Source organism: Bubalus kerabau, chromosome 1 (assembly GCF_029407905.1).
Source record: "Bubalus kerabau isolate K-KA32 ecotype Philippines breed swamp buffalo chromosome 1, PCC_UOA_SB_1v2, whole genome shotgun sequence".
NCBI lineage: Eukaryota > Metazoa > Chordata > Mammalia > Artiodactyla > Bovidae > Bubalus > Bubalus kerabau.
In genome coordinates, this window is record NC_073624.1 from 152495101 (window position 1) to 152515923 (window position 20823).

Consider the following 20823-nt stretch of genomic DNA (forward strand, 5'->3'; position numbering starts at 1 on the left):
AGAACAGCATATAACTGTGAATTAGGAAGGAAGATAAGAAGCCACTAAATAGCTACCTGGAAAGTAGCTAAGTTGCACTTCTGGCTAATTTGAGCCCAGGCTTTACCCTTATTTGTTTTTTTAAAACCTCTTGTACGCAAGAAGCTACATGACTCAGGCATTAGAAGGAAATGGGTGTTTCGACTTTAGTAGCTTTATGTAGCCACTAACAGTAGCTGTTATGACTTTTGGTAGAGTCTGAAAGCACAAAGCTTTGGAAATATAAATGGTACAAGCAAGTGAAAGCTTTTCTTTCCTCTCCAGTAGGAAAAATTGATGCTTTTGAACTGTGGTGCTGGAGAGGACTCTTGAGAGTGTTGGACTGCAAGGAGATCAAATCAGTCAATCCTAAAAGAAATCAACCCTAAATATTCTTTGGAAAGACTGATGCTAAAGCTGAAGCTCTAATACATTGACCACCTGATGTGAAGAACTGACTCATTTGAAAAGACCCTGATGCTGGAAAAGATTGAAGGCAGGAGGAGAAGGCGGCAACAGAGGATGAGATGGTTGGATGGCATCACCGACTCAATGGTCATGAGTTTGAGCAAACTCTGGGAGATAATGAAAGACAGGGAAGCCTGATGTGCTACAGTCCATGGGGCTGTAAAAAGTCAGACACAACTGAGTGACTGAATAACAATAAGGATAAAAAGTATACTCTTGGTCATAATTTATAAGACTGCATTAAGCTACAGTAAAGACATCAAACTTTATGGTGGAAAAAAAACACTTCACAGTGAATAAGAAAATACATTTTATCACTCTTAAACTACTTACACCAAAACTTTTACCTTCCATTTCCAGGAGTTCTTACAAGAACCCAAAAGAAATTAGGGGCTTCCCTGATGGCTCACTTGGTAATGAATCCACCTGCAATGTGGGAGACCTGGGTTCAATCCCTGGGTTGGGAAGATCCCCTGGAAGAGGGCATGGCAACTCATTCCAGTATTCTTGCCTGGAGAATCCCCATGGACAGAGGAGCCTAGCGGGCTACAGTCCATGGGGTTGCAAAGAGTCAGACATGACTGAGCGACTAAGCACACACACAAATGGAATTATAGTTCTTCCTTCTTATAGTTTCAGATTCCTACTTAGGTATACTATACTGTCTTGAAATTTACCAAAAAATTCACAAATCCAATTTTTGTTTAGTAGGTTCTATATATGAGAGAATTCCCTGGTGGTCCAGTGGTTAAGACTCGGTGCTTTCACTGCAGTGGCCCAGGTTCAATCCTTGATTGGGGAACTAAGATCTCACAAGCTATGTGGCATGGCCAAAAAGAAAAGAAAAGTGAAAATAGGCTCTATGTAATTGTAGACCTTGCTCATAACTCCTAATTTTAATTTTATCTATGTTATTAAATAATATATCCATATGATTCAAAATTTAAGAAATATGAACCAATATATAGTAAATGGTCTCCTGCCAACCTTATTTAGCCACTCAGTTTCCTTTCCAGAGATAATATTATTCATTCATTGAAAATATATATTGAATGCCTATTATCCACCAGGCACTTTTCCAGATGCCAGGGATAGAGTATTAAGCAAAGACAAAAATTCTTGCCCTCGAGGCACTTACATTTTAGTTGGGGGAAAAAAGGACAATAAATAAGATAAATATGTTAGTGATATGTTCCACACAGAAAAAATAATGCAAGAAAGCAGACAAACTATGTTGGGGGTTGGGAGTGGTGGAGTTGGGGAGCATATTTCACCAGGGCAAGCTTCACTGAGATGATAATACTTGAGTATGACCTGATAGAAGTAAGGAAACAAGTCATGTAGATATCTGGGGTGAAGGAAACTACAGGAAAAGCAAGCAGCAAGTGTAAAGGCCTTGCTGCAAGAGTATGCCTGGCATGTGTGAGCAATAACAAGAGGCCACTTTGGCTAGACAGAAAAAAATGAGGAGAAAATACATGCAGAGTACATAGCCAGCCCCTTGTAGGTCATTATAGACTGACTTTTACTCAGAGTATGATGGGAGTCACTGGTAGCTTCTGAAGAGAGGAGTTATATGAATTGATTTCCATTTTAATATAATCATTACAGAATGTTATAGTAAGAGTAAATTGCCCAAATGTGGTACATTCATAGAATGAAGTACTATTCAACAATAAGGAAATGAAGTACTGATACACGCTGCATGCTGGATGAGCCTTCACAGCATCATATTAGATGAAAGAAGCCAGCCAACGAGGACCACATTTGTATGCTTCCACTTAAATGAAATGTTCCAGAGTTGGCAAATTTATACAGACAAAAAGTAGATAAGTGATTGCTTAGGCCTGGGGTGCAGGGTGTTGGTAGGGAAATGGCATGAGGATTGAGAGGAAATGTAGAGGGATTCCTCATATATATGGAGACATTATTCTCCATCTATCTCTATAAAAAAGACAATAAAGGATACCATGAATAATTATACATCAATAAATTGGATAACCTTGATGAAACAGACAACTTCTTATCAACACAATCAAAGCACTGTGGTACAACATAAGCATAGTTCTAAAAAATTACACATATTTATATGAGAGGAGTGTGTGTGTGTGTGTAATATAGACACTTACAATAACTCCAGAAGGATAAATACCCAGGTGTTAAAAATGGTTATCATTGGGTGAGTAGAAAGAAATCTGGGTATTTTTAGATACTTTCTTGTTGATTTTTTTTTTCTTGCTGATCTTGAAATTTTCAATATTTTTGTAATTGGCATATATGGCTTTTTTTAAAAGAAGACAAAAGTAATGAAAAAAACTTCATTAAAAAAAAACACCCAGAAAACTGTCTGCTGCTTAACCCAAGAAAAATTACATTTATGTGGACAAAACGACTTCCTTTAAAGGAAGTCACCTAAATTGTCTTGCAAAACAGGTATAAGAACCATCGGCACACACCTTCTGGCTAGTTCCTCTGGCATTCTCTTCGGAACCAAGGCTTTGTCCAGTTCAATCTCCAACACAATGTAAGTCCCTGCTTCTACATATTGCTGCAAAGACATTTTTCTCTAATTTATTCTTTCCAGGAAAATACATATTCATGAAAAAATTTTAGTACTATAATGCTCACAATATAAATAAGAAAATTGTATATTTAACTATATATAGTGTGATTATGCAGAGAAGGCAATGGCAACCCACTCCAGTACTCTTGCCTAGAAAATCCCATGGATGGAGGAGCCTGGAAGGCTGCAGTCCATGGGGTCGCTGAGGGTTGGACACGACTGAGTGACTTCACTTTCACTTTTCACTTTCATGCATTGGAGGAGGAAATGGCAACCCACTCCAGTGTTCTTGCTTGGAGAATCCCAGGGACGGGGGAGCTTGGTGGGCTGCCGTCTATGGGGTCACGCAAAGTCGGACACGACTGAAGTGACTTAGCAAGCAAGTGTGATTATGACTTAAAATATTTTTTAGATAGAAAAATAACTGGAAAGAAAGATAGTAATGGGGTGGGGGGCTTCCCTGGTGGTCCAGTGGTTAAGGATCCAACTGCCAATGCAGTGGACATAGGTTTGATCCCAGGTCTGGAATGATCCCACATGCAGAAGGGCAACTAAGCCCATACACCATAATTACTGAGCCAGAGTACTGCAATGACTGGAGCCAGTGTGCCTAGAGCCCTTACTACACAACAAGAGAAGCCTCTGCAAGGAGAAGCCTGCACACTGCAACGAAGAGAAACCCCAGCTTGCCATAACTAGAGAAAAGCCCCAAGCGCAGCCATGAACACCTAGGGCAGCCATAAGCAAATAAATAAATAAATATTTTTAAAAAATAGTGGCAGTGGTTATCTCTTGCAGAAAAAGGTTTTCAATTTTACTCTTGAAAACATCTACCCCAGCTGAAGTCTTATTTAATTTGTTCAATATCATTCTTAGAATTCTTTTAAATGAGTGTCATTCTATCTTCTAGCAAACATCTTTCAGGAGTGTGGCAGAAATAATATCATAACCTTCTGACATTCCCACCCACACCCTTCTAAGTACCATCTATCAACTTCAACCTAGGACATTTCTACCTAGATTTTTGCCAGCATCCTAAATATATCAGGTCCAAAACTGAACTTATCATTCCCCTACAATGACCACTATCTTTATTTTTCTCTAATGATTCTGTCATCTTTCCAGAAAGTGAGGCTTGAAACCCAAGTTAGCTTTAGCTTTTATTCCTCAACACCCAAAGCTTTAAAATTTCATACCTTGCCTCTTGGGTTTTTTACTTTCTTTACTACAACCCTGTCCCTAGATTAAACTGTCATTAACACTCACCTGTACTATAAGAGAAACCTATACACTGACATCTGAATCCCCTACCACAGCTTCAGTCTCTTTTTTCCATATCCTGGCAAGAGTATTGCCCTGACACACTCATGAAGTATTATTTCTACATGACTTAAAAACTTAAATGTGCATTTCTGAGATAAGGCTTAACAGTCCCTCATCATCCACAGAATGAAACCCACACTTTTCAGCAAGCCTTTCAAAGCATTTCTAAACCCCAACTCAATCTCTCTCTTCTTTATCACCTCCTTCTAGAACCATTACTTTCTTTTCATTTCTCTATATCATGGTGGTGGTGGTGTAGTCACTAAGTCATATCCGACTCTTGCAACCCCATGGACTATAGCCTGCCAGGCTCCTCTGTCCATGGGATTCTCCAGGCAAGAATACTGGACTGGGTTGTCATTTCTCTATATCATACACTGAATTAATTGACATACCCTGAGTTCTGCTACCTTCTTTGTGTCTTGACTCAAGTTATTCTCTGATCCTGAAATTCTTCTCCTTTCGTCTCCATTTGGCAGAGGGTTCTCTTTATCTTTCACTACTTAGCTTGGATGCCACCCCTTCCTGAAGACTTCTGAGACTGCCTCCTCTGACCCCTGAGCCCACACAGCACTTTCGTTAGTGCCTCTGCTACAGCGGTCATCAAGTGTCTGTCTCACAGTTAGTTACATACCAGTCTGTTTTGCCCACCAGAGTGTTGAGAGCATATGAATAAATGCTGTACATGATGTATCTTTACATCCCTAATAGTACTTAATAAGCATAATTAATGAGACATAATTTTCTAATGCTAGGAGAGACCTTGAAATTAATCTGTTATCCACTCATTTTAGAGTCTCAACAAGACAAAGACATGACCTTACCCAAGGTCATAAGCTAGTCATGGCAAATATGGGATGGTTACTCAGAAAATGAATTTTCCTGAGCATTTTCCACTATATGATACAATCCTGCTTAGTAAAGGACTGATGGATTCAAACTTAATTTTCTAACTCTTCATGCAGTTACCTGTCCTTCTGGATTGTTGCAAAGGGAGGGTTCCATTTCCAAAGGAGTATCTGAGCTCTGAGATTTTATACTAGATGCTTGCTGAAAGAAAATAAGCACACATCAAAAATTCAATTATTACATGGTCTCCACAACAGCAGGAGCAAGGACCATTATGTTGCACCAAAATGTCAATTAAAATGAAGCAATTCATCAAAACAGAAATCAATGCAAGCCTCTGGAAAGTAACAAAACCAGCAAAATCATCAACTTCTCGACAACCTACCACATCCCCAGGCCTAGGCTTTCCTTCCATATCCTTTTCTTTGACTGTTTTATCCTCTTTCAGGTTCTTAGAAACAACTGGTTTAGACACTGGAGAATTAATTCCTCCTACTTTATTATTCTGAATCAAATTATGGCCAGTATCCCGGAACAAGCTAAATAAACACTTGGTCTGAAAAGAAACAAACAAAAAATGTAATTACTCACAGGCAAATGAAACAAACTTAAAAAAAAAACTTTATATTGTTCTTATTGAGTATTTAAAAATTTTACAATGTTGTGTTCGTTTCTGCCATACAACAACACAAATTAGCCATAATTATATATATGCCCCTTCCTTCCTTAGTCTCCTTCCTTTCCCCCATCCCACCCCTCCAGGTCATCACAGAGCACCAGACTAGGCTCCCTGTGCTACACAGCAACTTTTCACCAGCTATCCCTCCCACACCGGATCGTGTGTATATGTTGATGCTGCTGCTGCTGTTGCTAAGTCACTTCAGTCATGTCTGACTCTGTGCGACCCCATAGGCTACTGTCCCCATTTGTCCCACTCTCTCCCTCCACTGTGTTCACAAGACCATCCTCTACATCTGTGTCTCTTTTCTTTTCTGCTGTTCATCAATATTATTTTTCTAGATTCCATATATACACATTAATACAGTATATTGCTTTTCTCTTTCTGATTTCACTATGTATAAGGGTGGAGGAACTTCTGAGCACATTATTGTTTAACATCATTTAGTTTTCCAGATAATTTTGGTATAGTACAATCAGAGATAAATAGAAGCAAAAAAGCTTAATTGCCTTGCCATACGGGTTGAACTGATAAAACCATTCGTAGAAAATTAGCTGCCTACCCTAGTTTTTAAACTAGTAAGAGAAATTTCAACCTCACTTGTTTTGGTTTCTCATAACTTGGTACCAGAAAGTGTTTAAACTTTGACACATAGTTTCAGATTAACTTTAAGCAATAGAATTTATTTCTGTACAAGAAACATTATCTATCTAAAAACTACTGGCTTATCACTTATAATTGGAAGAATAGTGCAAGTTTAAAGTAAAACTATGCAAGGGAAAATTCAAACTATAGATAAATAACTAGAAAAGAATCTTAAAATAATCTTTATAATTAAACAACAAGGATGAATCTAAATGTAATTTATGATAAATGAAAGAAATAAGACTCCCCTCCCCCCAAAAAGCAGGGAGGAGCGGACAGAGGAGGGAGAGAAGGGTAACAGATGAGGATAATGGATATTTTCATTTCATGATTGTGGTAATAGTTTCACATATGCAAACCTACATTAGAAGTTTTACATTGTACACTTTAGATATATGCAATTTATATGTCAGCTATACCTTAATAAACCTGCTAAAAAATAGTATGGCAATATTAAAGAGAAATTATGAATACTAAACACTACTCACAATCTTGCCACCTCTACCATAATTGCTATATTTCATATATTCTAAGATGCAGATTTTTCCAAATGTTAACATCTGGAAGAGAACATTTCATGTAAGAGGTATTACACAACATGCAGTCATTTATGTCTCCTTTCACTCAGCATAATGTTTTTGAGGTTTATCCATGTTACAGCATGTATCAGTAGTTCATTCCTTTTTAAAAACAGCTTTGTTGTTTTGTTGTCCATACAATTTACCCATTTAAAGTACAGTCAAAATTCCATGATTTGGGGGAGAAAAAAATCTGCTTTCCAGGTCTAAACAGCATCTTCCTATGAGAATCTGTTTTTCTACTTGGTTGAAATAGAATGAAGCATTTACAATTTTGTATCTTTTCTGTTTAGGCTAGGGGGATGGTACTAAAGACTGCTAGCCCATGAATATTAAAAACGGAATTCACTGGGCAACATCTAAGCAGATGATCAATAAAAGCGAAATAAGGTTCTGTTTCAGCAGCAAGTCCAAAAGAGACAAGGAAATGAATTCTCCCAGTTTTGCTCTGGAAAAATAAAATTCAATGATTTTGGCATATTACATTAATTGTAATCCTTTTTATTGTTAAATAGTATTCCCTAGTATTCCTTGGAAGGAAAGTTATGACCAACCTAGACAGCATGTTAAAAAGCAGAGACATTACTTTGTCAACAAAGGTCCGTCTAGTCAAGGCTATGGTTTTTCCAGCAGTCATGTATGGATGTGAGAGTTGGACTACACAGAAAGCTGAGTGCCGAAGAATTGATGCTTTTGAACTGTGGTGTTAGAGAAGACTCGTGAGAGTCCCTTGGACTGCAAGGAGATCCAACCAGTCCATTCTAAGGGAGATCAGTCCTGGGTGTTCATTGGAAGGACTGATGCTGAAGCTGAAACAACAATACTTTGGCCACCTGATGCGAAGAGCTGACTCACTGGAAAAGAACCTGATGCTGGGAAAGATCAAGGGCAGGAGAAGGGGATGACAGAGGATGAGATGGTTGGATGGCATCACCGATTCGATGGACATGAGTTTGGGTAGGCTCCAGGAGTTGTTGATGGATCGGGAGGCCTGTCGTGCTGCAATCCATGGGGTCTCAAAGAGTCGGACATGACTGAGCGACTGAACTGAACTGATTCCCTAGTATAGATGTGCCACAATTTGCTTATTGATTCACTCGTTGTGGGCATTTGGACTGCTGTGACTTTTTAGCTATTATGAATAATGCTATCAACATCCATATACATGTCTTTATGTAAAAGCAGGTTTTCAGTTCTCTTGGTAGGTTCCTAGGAATGATTTGCTGGGTTGTATGGTAAGTTTGGAAAGATCCCTAGGAGAAGGGAATGGCTACCCACTCCAGTATTCTTGCTTAGAGAATTCCATGGACAGATCATGGGGTTGCAAAAAGTCGGAACATGATTGAGTGACTTTCACTTCACTTCACTTCACATGGTAAATTTGGGGAATCCCAGGTCGCTCAGCAGTAAAGAATCTGCCTGCAGTGCAGGAGATATGGGTTCAATCCCTGGGTTGGGAAGATCCCCTGGAAGAGGAAATGGCAACCCACTCCAGTATCCTTGCCAGGAAAATCCCATGGACAAAGGAGACTGGTGGGCTACAGTCCATAGGGGTGCAAAGACATGACTGAGCACACACACATACACACATATGGAAAGTTTAATATAGATTATGGTTATATTTAATGCGGATTTTCTATATTAAAGTAATTTTGTTTATTAAATTATTAATTATAAACAATTAATTATTAAACATAAATTAATTATGTTTAACAAAAATTTTCTAAATAGTTGTTCTGCCAAGTACTAAGAGTAGAATATTGAAATTTCTAAATGTTAACTGCCAAATTGCCTATTACCTCTTTTAATTCTGTTGAGTTTGGCTTCATGCATAATGAGGTTCTGTTGTTAGATGTACATACATTTATTATTTACACATGTATTATATATAATAATCTATAATTTATAAATCTTATCTTCCTGATTAATTGACATGCCACGCTATATCTGTAATAATATTATTCATCTTGAAGTCTATTTTATCTGATATAAATATAGCCACTTAGCTCTGTTTCTATTTGCACAGTTTATCTTTTCCATCCTTTTACTTCAACTTATGTGTCTTTGAATCAAAATGTATTTGTTGTAGGTAGCATATCATTGAATCTTGATTTTCTATTGAAATATAGTTGATTTACAGTTGTCAGTTTCAGGTATACAGAAAAGTGACTCAGTTACATACGTCTTTCAGATTATCTTACATTATAGATTACTACAAGTTACTGAAAACAATTCCTTGTGTTCTGAAGTAAATCCTTGTTGCTTATCTATTTTATGTACAGTAGTTTATTAATCTCATACTCTTAATTTATCCCTCCCCTCACTTCCTTTCCCCTTTGGTAAACATAAGTTTATTTTCTAAATCTGAGTATGTTTATGTTTTGTATATAGATTCATTTGTATTATTTTTTAGATTCCACACATAAGTGATATATTTGATTTCTCAAATCCCAACGTTTTTTAAAAATCCAGTCTCATAACCTCTTTCTCTTCATTGGTGTGTTTAGACTACTCACATGTGTTATTAAAATATTTACATTTATATTTGACATTTTTCTATTTGTGTTCTATATATCTTGTATTTTTTGCTCCTCTGTTCCTCCTTTAAGTGCCTTCTTTTAATATTAAATACATATATATATATATATACTTTTATGCATGTGTATGGTGAGTGAGTGAGTGCTAAGTCATTCAGTCATGTCCAACTCTTTGCGACCCTACTGACTGTAGCCTGCCAGGCTCCTCTCTGTCCATGGGATTCTCCAGGCAAGAATACTGGAGTGGGTTGCCATGCCCTCCTCTAGGGGATCTTCCCATGTGTATGGTACCTACACACATACTTTTTTAGTGGTTGCTTTAGAGATCACAATATGCATCTGAACTAATCACAATCTATTGCACATTGAGCCTAACTTAATTCTTGTAAAAACAGAAACTTTATTGTACTACAGCTCCATTCTATTCTCCATCCTTTATGCTACTATTATCGTATATAAGTTATATCTATGTAATGCTTTCAAAATGTGGTGCTAGAGAAGACGTTTGAAAGTCCCATGGACAGTAAGGAGATTAAACCAGTCAATCCCAAAGGAAATCAACCCTGAATATTCATTGTAAGGACTGATGCTGAAGATGAAGCTCCAATACATTGGCCACCTGATGTGAAGAGCTGACTCACTGAAATAGACCCTGATTCTGGGAAAGATTGAAGGCAGAAAGAGAAGGGGATGACAGAGGGTGAGATGGTTGGATGGCATCACTGACTCAATGGACATGAGTTTGAGCAAATTCCAGGAGAGAGTAAAGGACAGGGAAGCCAGGCATGCTACAGTCCATGGGGTTGTAAAGAGTCAGACACAACTGAGTGACTTTCATTTTCAGAGTAAAGGGAGGAGGAGGTGGTTTAGAAGCAGATGTTGGCAAGAGTGCCTCAAACTCCACAGTTTTTCATGCATTAATACTTCTCAGTTTGTTGATATCTTCGGTCAATTTCCAGAGTGCTGAAATGGCATTTTGTCAATGGGTTGAGCTTTATAGTTGCTTCTAGGGGGACAAAATGCTTTGACTGCCTTGTCACTCAGACATAGCCAGAAGTGATTCAAGTATTTTTCATATATTTAAAAAATTATGATTATGTATTTATAAAAAGTTGTGATCATAGTGGATGTAGTTTTACATCCTTTTTCATTTAACAGACTATCACATGTATCTGTTCAAGTTTTTTAAGTTTTTCCTAAGAATAATTTGAATAATCTTCTTCACATGCATATAATAAAAGTAATAAATAAAAATGTCTGTGTGTCAGCTGTATCTCTAGTGCTTTACATATTTTATCTCTTTTAATATGTAAAACAATTATAGGAAACAAGTACTGTCTCCATTTTACTAATGCATAAAGTTGAGAGAAATTTAGTCACTTGCCCAGAGTCAGTAAATGGCAGCTAGTCTGGAAGTTCCAGAATTCAATCTAGAAACTGCCTGACATCAAAGCCTATAACCTTTTGATTATGATATTCTGTTTCCCTCAGATTCACCCAAAACACCTTGAAATAACTGGTAGGATAAAGTAGTTTATATTTTAGGAATAATAGTCATCATTCTGATACATACTCAAACATTTTCCCTGATTTTTTAGGTACATTCTAATTTGGTTTGTGATGGTTTCTTCCATGTATAGAAGACTTTTATTTTTTGGCAATCTAAATCTTTTATTGGAGAAGGCAGTGGCACCCCACTCCAGTACTCTTGCCTGGAGAATCCTAGGGACAGGGAGCCTGGTGGGCTGCCGTCTATGGGGTTGCACAGAGTCAGACACGACTGAAGCAACTTAGCAGCAGCAGCAGCATGCTATATGCAAAATTTTTGCTTTCTTTTTTGCATTTAATTATCTACAAAGCATTAATGTTTATCTTTTTAAAAAATTTTATTTCCTAAGTATATATACTTCATTACTTTTTTTTCTTGCTGCACTGGGTCTTCACTTTTGCACTGGGCTTTATCTAATTGTGGAGCGCAGGGGCTGCTCTCTAGTTGAGGGGCCAAGCTTTGCATTATGGTGGCTTCTCTTGTTGCGGAGCCCAGGCACTAGGCACGCAGGCTTCAGTAGTTGTGATGCACGGACTTAGTTTCCCTGCAGTATATGAGACCTTCCCAAACCAATGACTGAACCTGTGTCCCGTGAAGCAAGGTGGATTCTTTAACCCCTGGACCACCAGGGAAGCCATAATGCTTATCTTTTTAATGGGTGCAAGTTCCACCATTTTTATTTACAAAAATCTATTACTCCATCCTGTATTATTAGACATTTAATCTTAAGTTTAGCTTTGCTATTATTGATCCCCAAAAGTTTTCATGAATATAAGGGCTTTGATCCTATTATTTATTTCAGACACATCCCTATAAACCTGACTTCTGATTCAAAGGATACTTATACAGAGTTTATTACTCATTTGGTTTTCAAATAGAGATGATGGGTCTTTCATGACTCTACTATTGAGTAATAGCTGTCCTAATAATGATGAAATAGTAATCTGTTTTTGTTATTATTGATTTTTATAAAGCTGCACTTTCTCCTAAGAAGCAACATGATAAAACTGATTTTTCTCTTAAATAAATAATTTGAATTTTAACATCTGAAAATTGCAAGAACCATATTATAGTTCATTAATCAGTACATGGATTTAAATTTTCGCATACTGAACAAAATAGACTTCTTGAATTATTCTCAAGATTTTGTATCCAACTTTATTGAGGTAAAATTGAAATATAGGCTTACTTTAGAGATACTGCAGGCTGGTTCCAGAAAACATCAATAAAGCAAATATTGCAGTAAAGCAAGACATGGATTTTTTGGTTTCCCAATGCAAATAAAAGCTATGTTTACACTATACTGTAATCTATTAAGTGTACAATAGCAATGTCTCAAAAACCAATGTACAGATCTTAATTTAAAAATACTTCTTCAAAAAAAAAATAAATAAAAATAAAAATACTTCTTCACTTCTTCACTAAAAAAAGGCCAAAATGATTAGATTAGTAACAACACAGATCACTATAACAAATAAAACAATAATGTTTGAAGTACTGTGAGAAGTAAAATGTGAGAGAGAGACACAAAATGAGCAAATGCAGATGGAAAATATCACCCACAGAGTTGCTCATTTCAGGGTTACTACAAACCTTCAATTTGTAAAAAGAAAATACAACATCTGTAAAGAATAATAAAGCAAAGTACCATAAAATAAGGTATGCCTATACAAATCATCTGGACCAGTGATGACAAACAGGATTTAACTTATGCTTGCTGCTCCTGCTAAGTCGCTTCAGTCGTGTCCGACTCTGTGCGACCCCATAGACGGCAGCCCACCAGGCTCCCCCATCCCTGGGATTCTCCAGGCAAGAACACTGGAGTGGGTTGCCATTTCCTTTTCCAATGCATGAAAGTGAAAAGTGAAAGTGAAGTCGCTCAGTCGCGTCCGACCCTCAGTGACCCCATGGACTGCAGCCTACCAGGCTCCTCCATCCATGGGATTTTCCAGGCAGGAGTACTGGAGTGGGGTGCCATTGCCTTCTCTGAACTTATGCTTAAATTCTGATTTTAGTGGAGATGTTTTAGAATACTGTGTTGACAAAGATTCTACGTCCTTATCTGGATTCAAAGGGATGGGTTCAAAAGGAAAGAATATTCTGATTGATAAAAGGCTTCCCCAGTGGCTCAGCAGGTAAAGAATCTGCCTGCCAATGCAAGAGACACAGGAAACGTGGTTCGATTCCTGGGTTTGGAAGATCCCCTGGAGCAGGACAAGGCAAACCATTCCAGTATTCTTGCCTGGAGAAGCCCATGAACTGAGAAGCCTGGTGAGCTACAGTCCAAAGGGTCCCAAAGAGTCAGATCTGACTGAGTGACTACACACGCATCACTTAGTCATGTCCAACTCTTTGAGACCTCATGGACTGTAGCACGCCAGGCCTCCCTGTCCATCACCAACTCCCAGAGTCCACCCAAACCCATGTCCATTCAGTCAGTGATGCCATCTAACCATCTCATCCTCTGTTGTCCCCTTCTGCCCTCAATCTTTCCCAGCATTAGGGTCTTTTCAGATGAGTTAGCTCTTCGCATCAGGTGGCCATAGTACTGGAGTTTCAGCTTCAGCATCAGTCCTTCCAGTGAACACCCAGGACTGATCTCCTTTAGGATGGACTGGCTGGATCTCCTTGCAGTCCAAGGGACTCTCAAGGGTCTTCTCCAACACCACAGTTCAAAAGCATCAATTCTTTGGCACTCAGCTTTCTTTATAGTCCAACTCTCACATCCATACATGACCACTGGAAAAACCATAGCCTTGACTAGATGGACCTTTGTTGGCAAAGTAATGTCTCTGCTTTTCAATATAAACTACATATTTAAAGTCTATGATTTCATCAGTCAGAATAACCAATATTCTCATCTCTAAATTTTTTTTCATATTTCTTTTGTAATCCATTCTTCCCTCTATTCCTGTTCCCAAGCAACCACTGATTTGCTTTCTACTTTCCGATAACTGTATTTCATTGGCATCATACAGTTTGTACCCTCTTATGTCTGGTTTCTTTCATTTATCATAATACATTTGAGATTTATCCATGTTGCATGTTTAATAGCTCATTCCTTTTTATTGCCAAATAGTATTCCATTATATGGTTATACTACATAATTTGTTTTTCTGAATACCTGTTGATAGAAATTTGGGTTGTTTCCAGTTTGGGGCTTTTTGTTATCCTAAAGTTTTTAAGATTCAAGGGCAAAAGACTTCAAGGCTCTATATTTAACATCCCAGTGTATCAGTTGTTTTCAAATATCAACTGCAAAGATGTGTGTGCTAAAGATATAAGTAAACACATATATAAGAATAAATTTGGATGATAACTTTTATACTAATTTTTCTTACCTTTTCATAGACTGTACTATCTAGGTAAGGGTAAACATGAAAAGCTCCCCGAATCTTCTTTACACCTGGATACAGCAATGGCACCATATTAACATAAGCCACACCATGAAATGAAAACTGACCTTCATCATCAGTCTAAAGGAATAAAAACAGATAGCTGTTAGTGTTACAAAGTAATGTACCATAAGGTCTGGAGCTCTGACTGAGCACAGCAAAAGACCTGACTTTAGGAACTAGCTATGCTACTTGATTTGAGCCAGTTATATAGACATTTTGGGTCTCTGCTTATTTATTTATAAGTGGGTTTAATAATACCATGATCACTGAGACAATATATATTAACAGTGTTAATTAACAGTAAAGATAGTAGTTTGATCAGCAAATACTCTAATAATGTATATTCAACCAAAAAGTCAATTTCTCCATGTTGCTTCTTAGGAAAAAATGAAACTTTGCAATAATAGCAAATGAAGCAACTGACAAACAACTAATCTCAAAAATATACAAGCAACTCCTACAGCTCAATTCCAGAAAAATAAAAGACCCAATCAAAAAATGGGCCAAAGAACTAAATAGACATTTCTCCAAAGAAGACATACAGATGGCTAACAAACACATGAAAAGATGCTTAATATCACTCGTTATCAGAGAAATGCAAATCAAAACCCCTATGAGGTACCATTTCACACCAGTCAGAATGGCTGCGATCCAAAAGTCTACAAGCAATAAATGCTGGAGAGGGTGTGGATAAAAGAGAACCCTCTTACACTGTTGGTAGGAATGCAAACTAGTACAGCCACTATGGAGAACAGTGAGGAGATTCCTTAAAAAACTGGAAATAGAACTGCCTTATGATCCAGCAATCCCACTGCTGGGCATACACACTGAGGAAACCAGAATTGAAAGAGACACATGTACCCCAATGTTCATTGCAGCACTGTTTACAATAACCAGGACATGGAAGCAACCTAGATGTCCATCAGCAGACAAACAGATAAGAAAGCTATGGTACATATATACAATGGAGTATCACTCAGCCATTAAAAAGAATACATTTGAATCAGTTCTAATGAGATGGATGAAACTGGAACCTATTATACAGAGTGAAGTAAGCCAGAAAGAAAAACACCAATACAGTATACTAACGCATATATATGGAATTTAGAAAGATGGTAACAATAACCCTGTATATGAGACAGCAAAAGAGACACTGATGTATAGAACAGTCTTTTGGACTCTGTGGGAGAGGGAGAGGGTGGGATGATTTGGGAGAATGGCATTGAAACATGTATAATATCATATATGAAACGAGTCACCAGTCCAGGTTCGATGCACGATACTGGATGCTTGGGGCTGGTGCACTGGGATGACCCAGAGGGACGGTATGGGGAGGAAGGAGGGAGGAGGGTTCAGGATGGGGAACACGTGTATACCTGTGGTGGATTCATTTTGATATATGGCAAAACCAATACAATATTGTAAAGTTAAAAAAAACAAAATAAAATATAAAAAAAAATAAAATAAAAAAATGAAACTTTGCAAAAAAACAATAACAAAAGCTTAAAAGAAACCAGACTGTGGCCTTAGCTTTAGTTCACAGGTTCATATAAATGAAAAGAGCCTTACAAATCATCTGGACCAGTGATGACAAACAGGATTTAACTTATGCTTAAATTCTGATATTAGTGGAGGTGTTTTAGAATACTGTGTTGACAAAGATTCTACGTCCTTATCTGGATTCAAAAGGATGGGTTCAAAAGGAAAGAATATTTTTCCATGGATGAAGGCGGATGAATGACAGCCTGCCATCATGCATTTGTCAACCCTAATCTCATCTACATTCTCATTACAAAGATGAAGAACATGTCAGTAAATATATGTTAACATAAGTTTTAATGGTTGTATGGTTTGCCATAGAAAACATTTACAAGGAAAAAAATCAATTAAATGAAGGAAAACACATTTAATTTCTACAAGGTTAAAAGTAATCTCTTTGATTTTGCTGATTATAACAATATCAAAGGACTTCTCTGGTGGTACAATGGATAAAAATCCACCTGCCAATGCAGGGGACATGGGTTTGAACCCTGGTCCAGGAAGATTCCACATGCCATGGAGCAATTAAGCCCATGAGCCACAACTACTGAGCCCGTGTGCTGCAGCTACTGAACCCCATACACCTAGAGCCTGTGCTTCACAATGAGAAGCCCACAACTACAGCGTCGCCCCCACTCACCACAACTAGAGAAAGCCCATGCTCAGCAATGAATATGCAGCATAACCAAAAAAAAAAAAAAAAGACAAAAACAATAATCAGAAATTAGACTTAAAGTCCTGTCTTCATATGATAACATTATGTTGTTTTAGAAATCATATCCCTGATGAATATAAATTTCAAAATCCTCAACAAAATATCAGGAAACTAAATTCAACAATACATTAAAAGAATTGTACACTATGACCAACTGGGATTTAATACAGGGATGTATGAATGGGTTCAGTTCAGTTCAGTTGCTCAGTCTAGTCCAACTCTTTGCAACCCCATGGACTGCAGCATGCCAGGCTTCCCTCTCTATCACTAACTCCTGGAGCTTTATATCCACAAATCAATCAATGCAATATACTACATTAACAAACTGAAGAATAAAAATATGATCTTCTTGACAGATGCAGAAAAAGCATTTGATAAAATTCAACATCCATTTATGATTAAAAACCCTCAAGAAAGTGGGTATAGAGGAAATGCATCTCAACATCATATAGGCTATATATGACAAATGCAAAGCCAACATCATCCTCAAAGGTAAGAAGCTGAAAGTATCTCCTCTGAGATCAAGAACAAGACACGGATGCTCACTCTTACCACTTTTATTCAACATAGTATTAGAAGTCTTAGGCACAGCACTCAGAAAACAAAAAGAAAAAAAAAAGGAATCCAAATTGGAAAGGAAGAAGTAATAAAGCTGCCACTGTTTGCAGACATGGTATTGTATACAGAAAATCCTAAAGATGCCTCCCAAAACTACTAGAACTAATAAATGAATTCAATAAATTTGCAGGATATAAAATCAATATCAGAAATCCACTTCATTTCTACATACTAACAATGAATTATCAGAAAGAAGAATTAAGAAAACACTCCAATTTAAAAATGCATCAAAAAAATAAAATATCTAGGAATAAATATAAGTAAGGTGGCAAAAGACTTGTACTCTGAAAAGTACAAGATACTAAGGAAAGAAACTGAAGATGACACAAACAAATGTAAAAATATACCATGCTTATGGATTGAAAGATTAATATTGTTAAAATACTACTCTCCAGGCACTAAAGACTCAATGCAATTCCTATCAAAATACCAAGGGCATTTTTCACAGAACTAAAACAAATAATTCTAAAATTTGCCACAAAAGGAGGCTCTAAAGGCTCTAAAAGGAGACACAAAAGACTCTGAATAACCAAACAATCTCAAGAAAGAAGAATAAAGCTGAAGATATCATGGTCCCTGATTTCAACTGTACTACAAAGCTAGGGTAATAAAGACAGTATGGTACTGGCACAAAAACACACACAGAGATCAATGGAACAGAACAGGGAGTAAAGAAATAACACTCATATGGTCAATTAATTTATAACATAGGAAAGAAGAACACACAATGAAAAATACAGTCTCCTCAATAAATGGTGATGGGAAAACTGGACAAGCTAAAGAATCAGCTGGCCTACTTTCTCAAAATGTATACAAGACTAAACTCAAAATGGATAAAAGACTTAAATGTAACACCTGAAACCATAAAACTTCTAGAGGGAAACAGAGGCAATACACTCTTTGGCAGCAGTATTTATTGGCTATGACTCCTCAGGCAAGGGAAACAAAAGTAAAAATAAATTGGACTATATGAATCTAAAAAGTTTTTACACAGGAAAAGAAACTATGAGCAAAACGAAAAGGGCACTTACTAAATGGGAGAAAATATTTGCAAACTGAATATTCAAAACGGGGTTAATATTCAAAATGTACAAAGAACTCATACAACACAACCTAAAAAAAAAAAAACCCAAACAACTGGATTTAAAAATGGGCAGAAGATGTTCATACGCATTTTTCCAGAGAAGGCATACAGATGACCAACAGGTACGTGAAAAGATGTTCAATATCAATAACCATCAGGGGATGCAAATCAAAACCACGATGAAACATCATCTCACACCTGTAAGAAAGCAAGCACGTGTGCTCAGCCGTGTCCAGCATTTTGTGACCCCATGGACTGTAGCTCACCAGGGTCCTCTATCCACGGGATTGTCCAGGCAAGGAAACTAGAGTGGGTTGCCATTTCCTCCTCCAGAGGATCTTCCCGACCCAAGGATCGAACCTGTGTCTTCTGTCTCGGCAGGCAGATTCTTTACCAGTGAGCCATGTGGGAAGCCCCCTGTCAGAATGGCTGCCATCAAAAGACGATAAGCACTGGCAAGGATGTGGAGAAAAGGGAAGTGTCTTCTCAGTACAACAGTACAACAATGTACTGTTGATGGGATTATAAATTGGTGAGCCATTATGGAAAACGCTAGGGAGGCTCCACAAAAAATTAAAAATATACCTGCCATCTGATCTAGCATTTTCACTTTGGTGTATTTACCTGAAGAAAACAATATCATTAACTGGAAAAGAAATATGCACTTCAATATTCATCACAGGATTATGTAAAATAGATATGGAAGTGACCTAAGTGTCTATCAATAGATAAAGAAAGGGCTTCCCTGGTGGCTCAGTAGTAAAGAATCCATCTGACAAAGCAAGAGACATGGGTTCCATCCCTGGTACAGAAGATTCCACATGCCATGGGGCAACTAAGCCCAAGTGCCAAAACTACTGAGCCTGTGCTCCAGAGCCGGGGAGCCACAACTCCTGTGCCCACGTGCTACAGCTACGAAGCCCACACACGCTAGAGCCCACGCTCTGCAACAAGCCAGTGCAATGAGAAGCTTGTGCGCTTCAACTAGAGCCTAGTATCCACACAGTGCAGCTAGAGAAAAGCCCATGTAGCAATGAAGACCCAGCAAAGCCAAAAATAGATACATAACTTGATTTAAAAAGACAAAGATGTGGCATATACATATACAATGGAATGTTACTCAGCCATAAAAACAGAAATCTTGCCATTTGTGACAACATGGATGGATCTAGAAAGTATTATGCTAAGTGAAATAAGTCAGACACAGAAAGACAAATACCACATCATCTCACTTATATGTGGAATCAAAAAGAAAGAATAAAATAAAACAAAAACAGAGAAGAACGGGTAGTTGCCCAAAGGGAGCAGTGATTGAGTGGGTGACAGAAAACAACTGAAGGAGATTAAGAGGTCCACACAACCAGTTATGTAATATACATCACAGAGATATACTGTAATAATACACAACATAAGGAATGTGGTCAATATTACCGTAATAACTTTACAAGGGGACAGATGGCTACTAGACTTATCATGGTGAACACTTCATAATGTATGTAAGTATCAAATCATTATGTAGTATACCTGAAAAACTAACAATATTGTGCAACAACTATATTTCAATTTTTTTAAAGACAGGTCTTTTGCAGTAGACATTATTGACCTACTTGCTGTGGTTTTCTTCTTCAGCAGGATAGGAAGCAAGTGTTGGCATAGTCAGTGGGATGAATTGGAAATAGAGTCATTCGGACACATGCATTTATTTTTATCATAAACAAACAAAAAACAGTAGAGAACTTGTTCCAGGCTCATCAAAGCTATATCTTTTCAGAATAGTAGCACACCTATGAAAATTAGCAGGCTAAAACATTTTAAGTAGGTCAGTCTAAAATAAATTTGGAAAGATGTATTAGGTTGAACCATATAGCCAATATTTAGCTACTTTTGATGTATTCAAAGGCTATTTCATAGTTTTACTTGTGGTAAAACTATAACAAAGGGCTAAAGGGAAACAGGATATCTGAGAATAAAGCCTAAATAACTTTCAGTGGACAACAGGGAACTAGGGTTACCAGTCATTCTGATCTGCCAGGAACAAGGGAGTGTCCTGACACATGATTTGCCAGGAACAAGGGAGTGTCCTGACACATGAGACTTGCAGCACTAAAACTGGGAAATTATTAATATTAAGCAAATTAGGATGAGCTGGCTACCCTAGGGAACAGCCACACGGTTCACATTTTCCTTTGGTATCAGAATTAGAAGCAGAGTAACAGGCTGGGTCTGACACAGCATTTCTTCTACAAATATTTTTAAGTGA

The 20823-nt window shown here is 37.5% G+C and overlaps 1 protein-coding gene across 1 annotated transcript in view; it reads right to left on the reverse strand.

Moving 5' to 3' along the window:
- CFAP70 (cilia and flagella associated protein 70) overlaps positions 1 to 20823 on the reverse strand; it is a 76426-nt gene that overhangs the window by 32948 nt on the left and 22655 nt on the right. The window contains exons 11-14 of the mRNA XM_055535595.1: positions 14551 to 14685; positions 5607 to 5777; positions 5342 to 5422; positions 2943 to 3034 (exon numbers count right to left, since the gene is read on the reverse strand). Of these exons, the coding sequence (XP_055391570.1) occupies positions 2943 to 3034; positions 5342 to 5422; positions 5607 to 5777; positions 14551 to 14685 (479 nt within the window). The remainder of the gene's footprint in view (positions 1 to 2942; positions 3035 to 5341; positions 5423 to 5606; positions 5778 to 14550; positions 14686 to 20823) is intronic.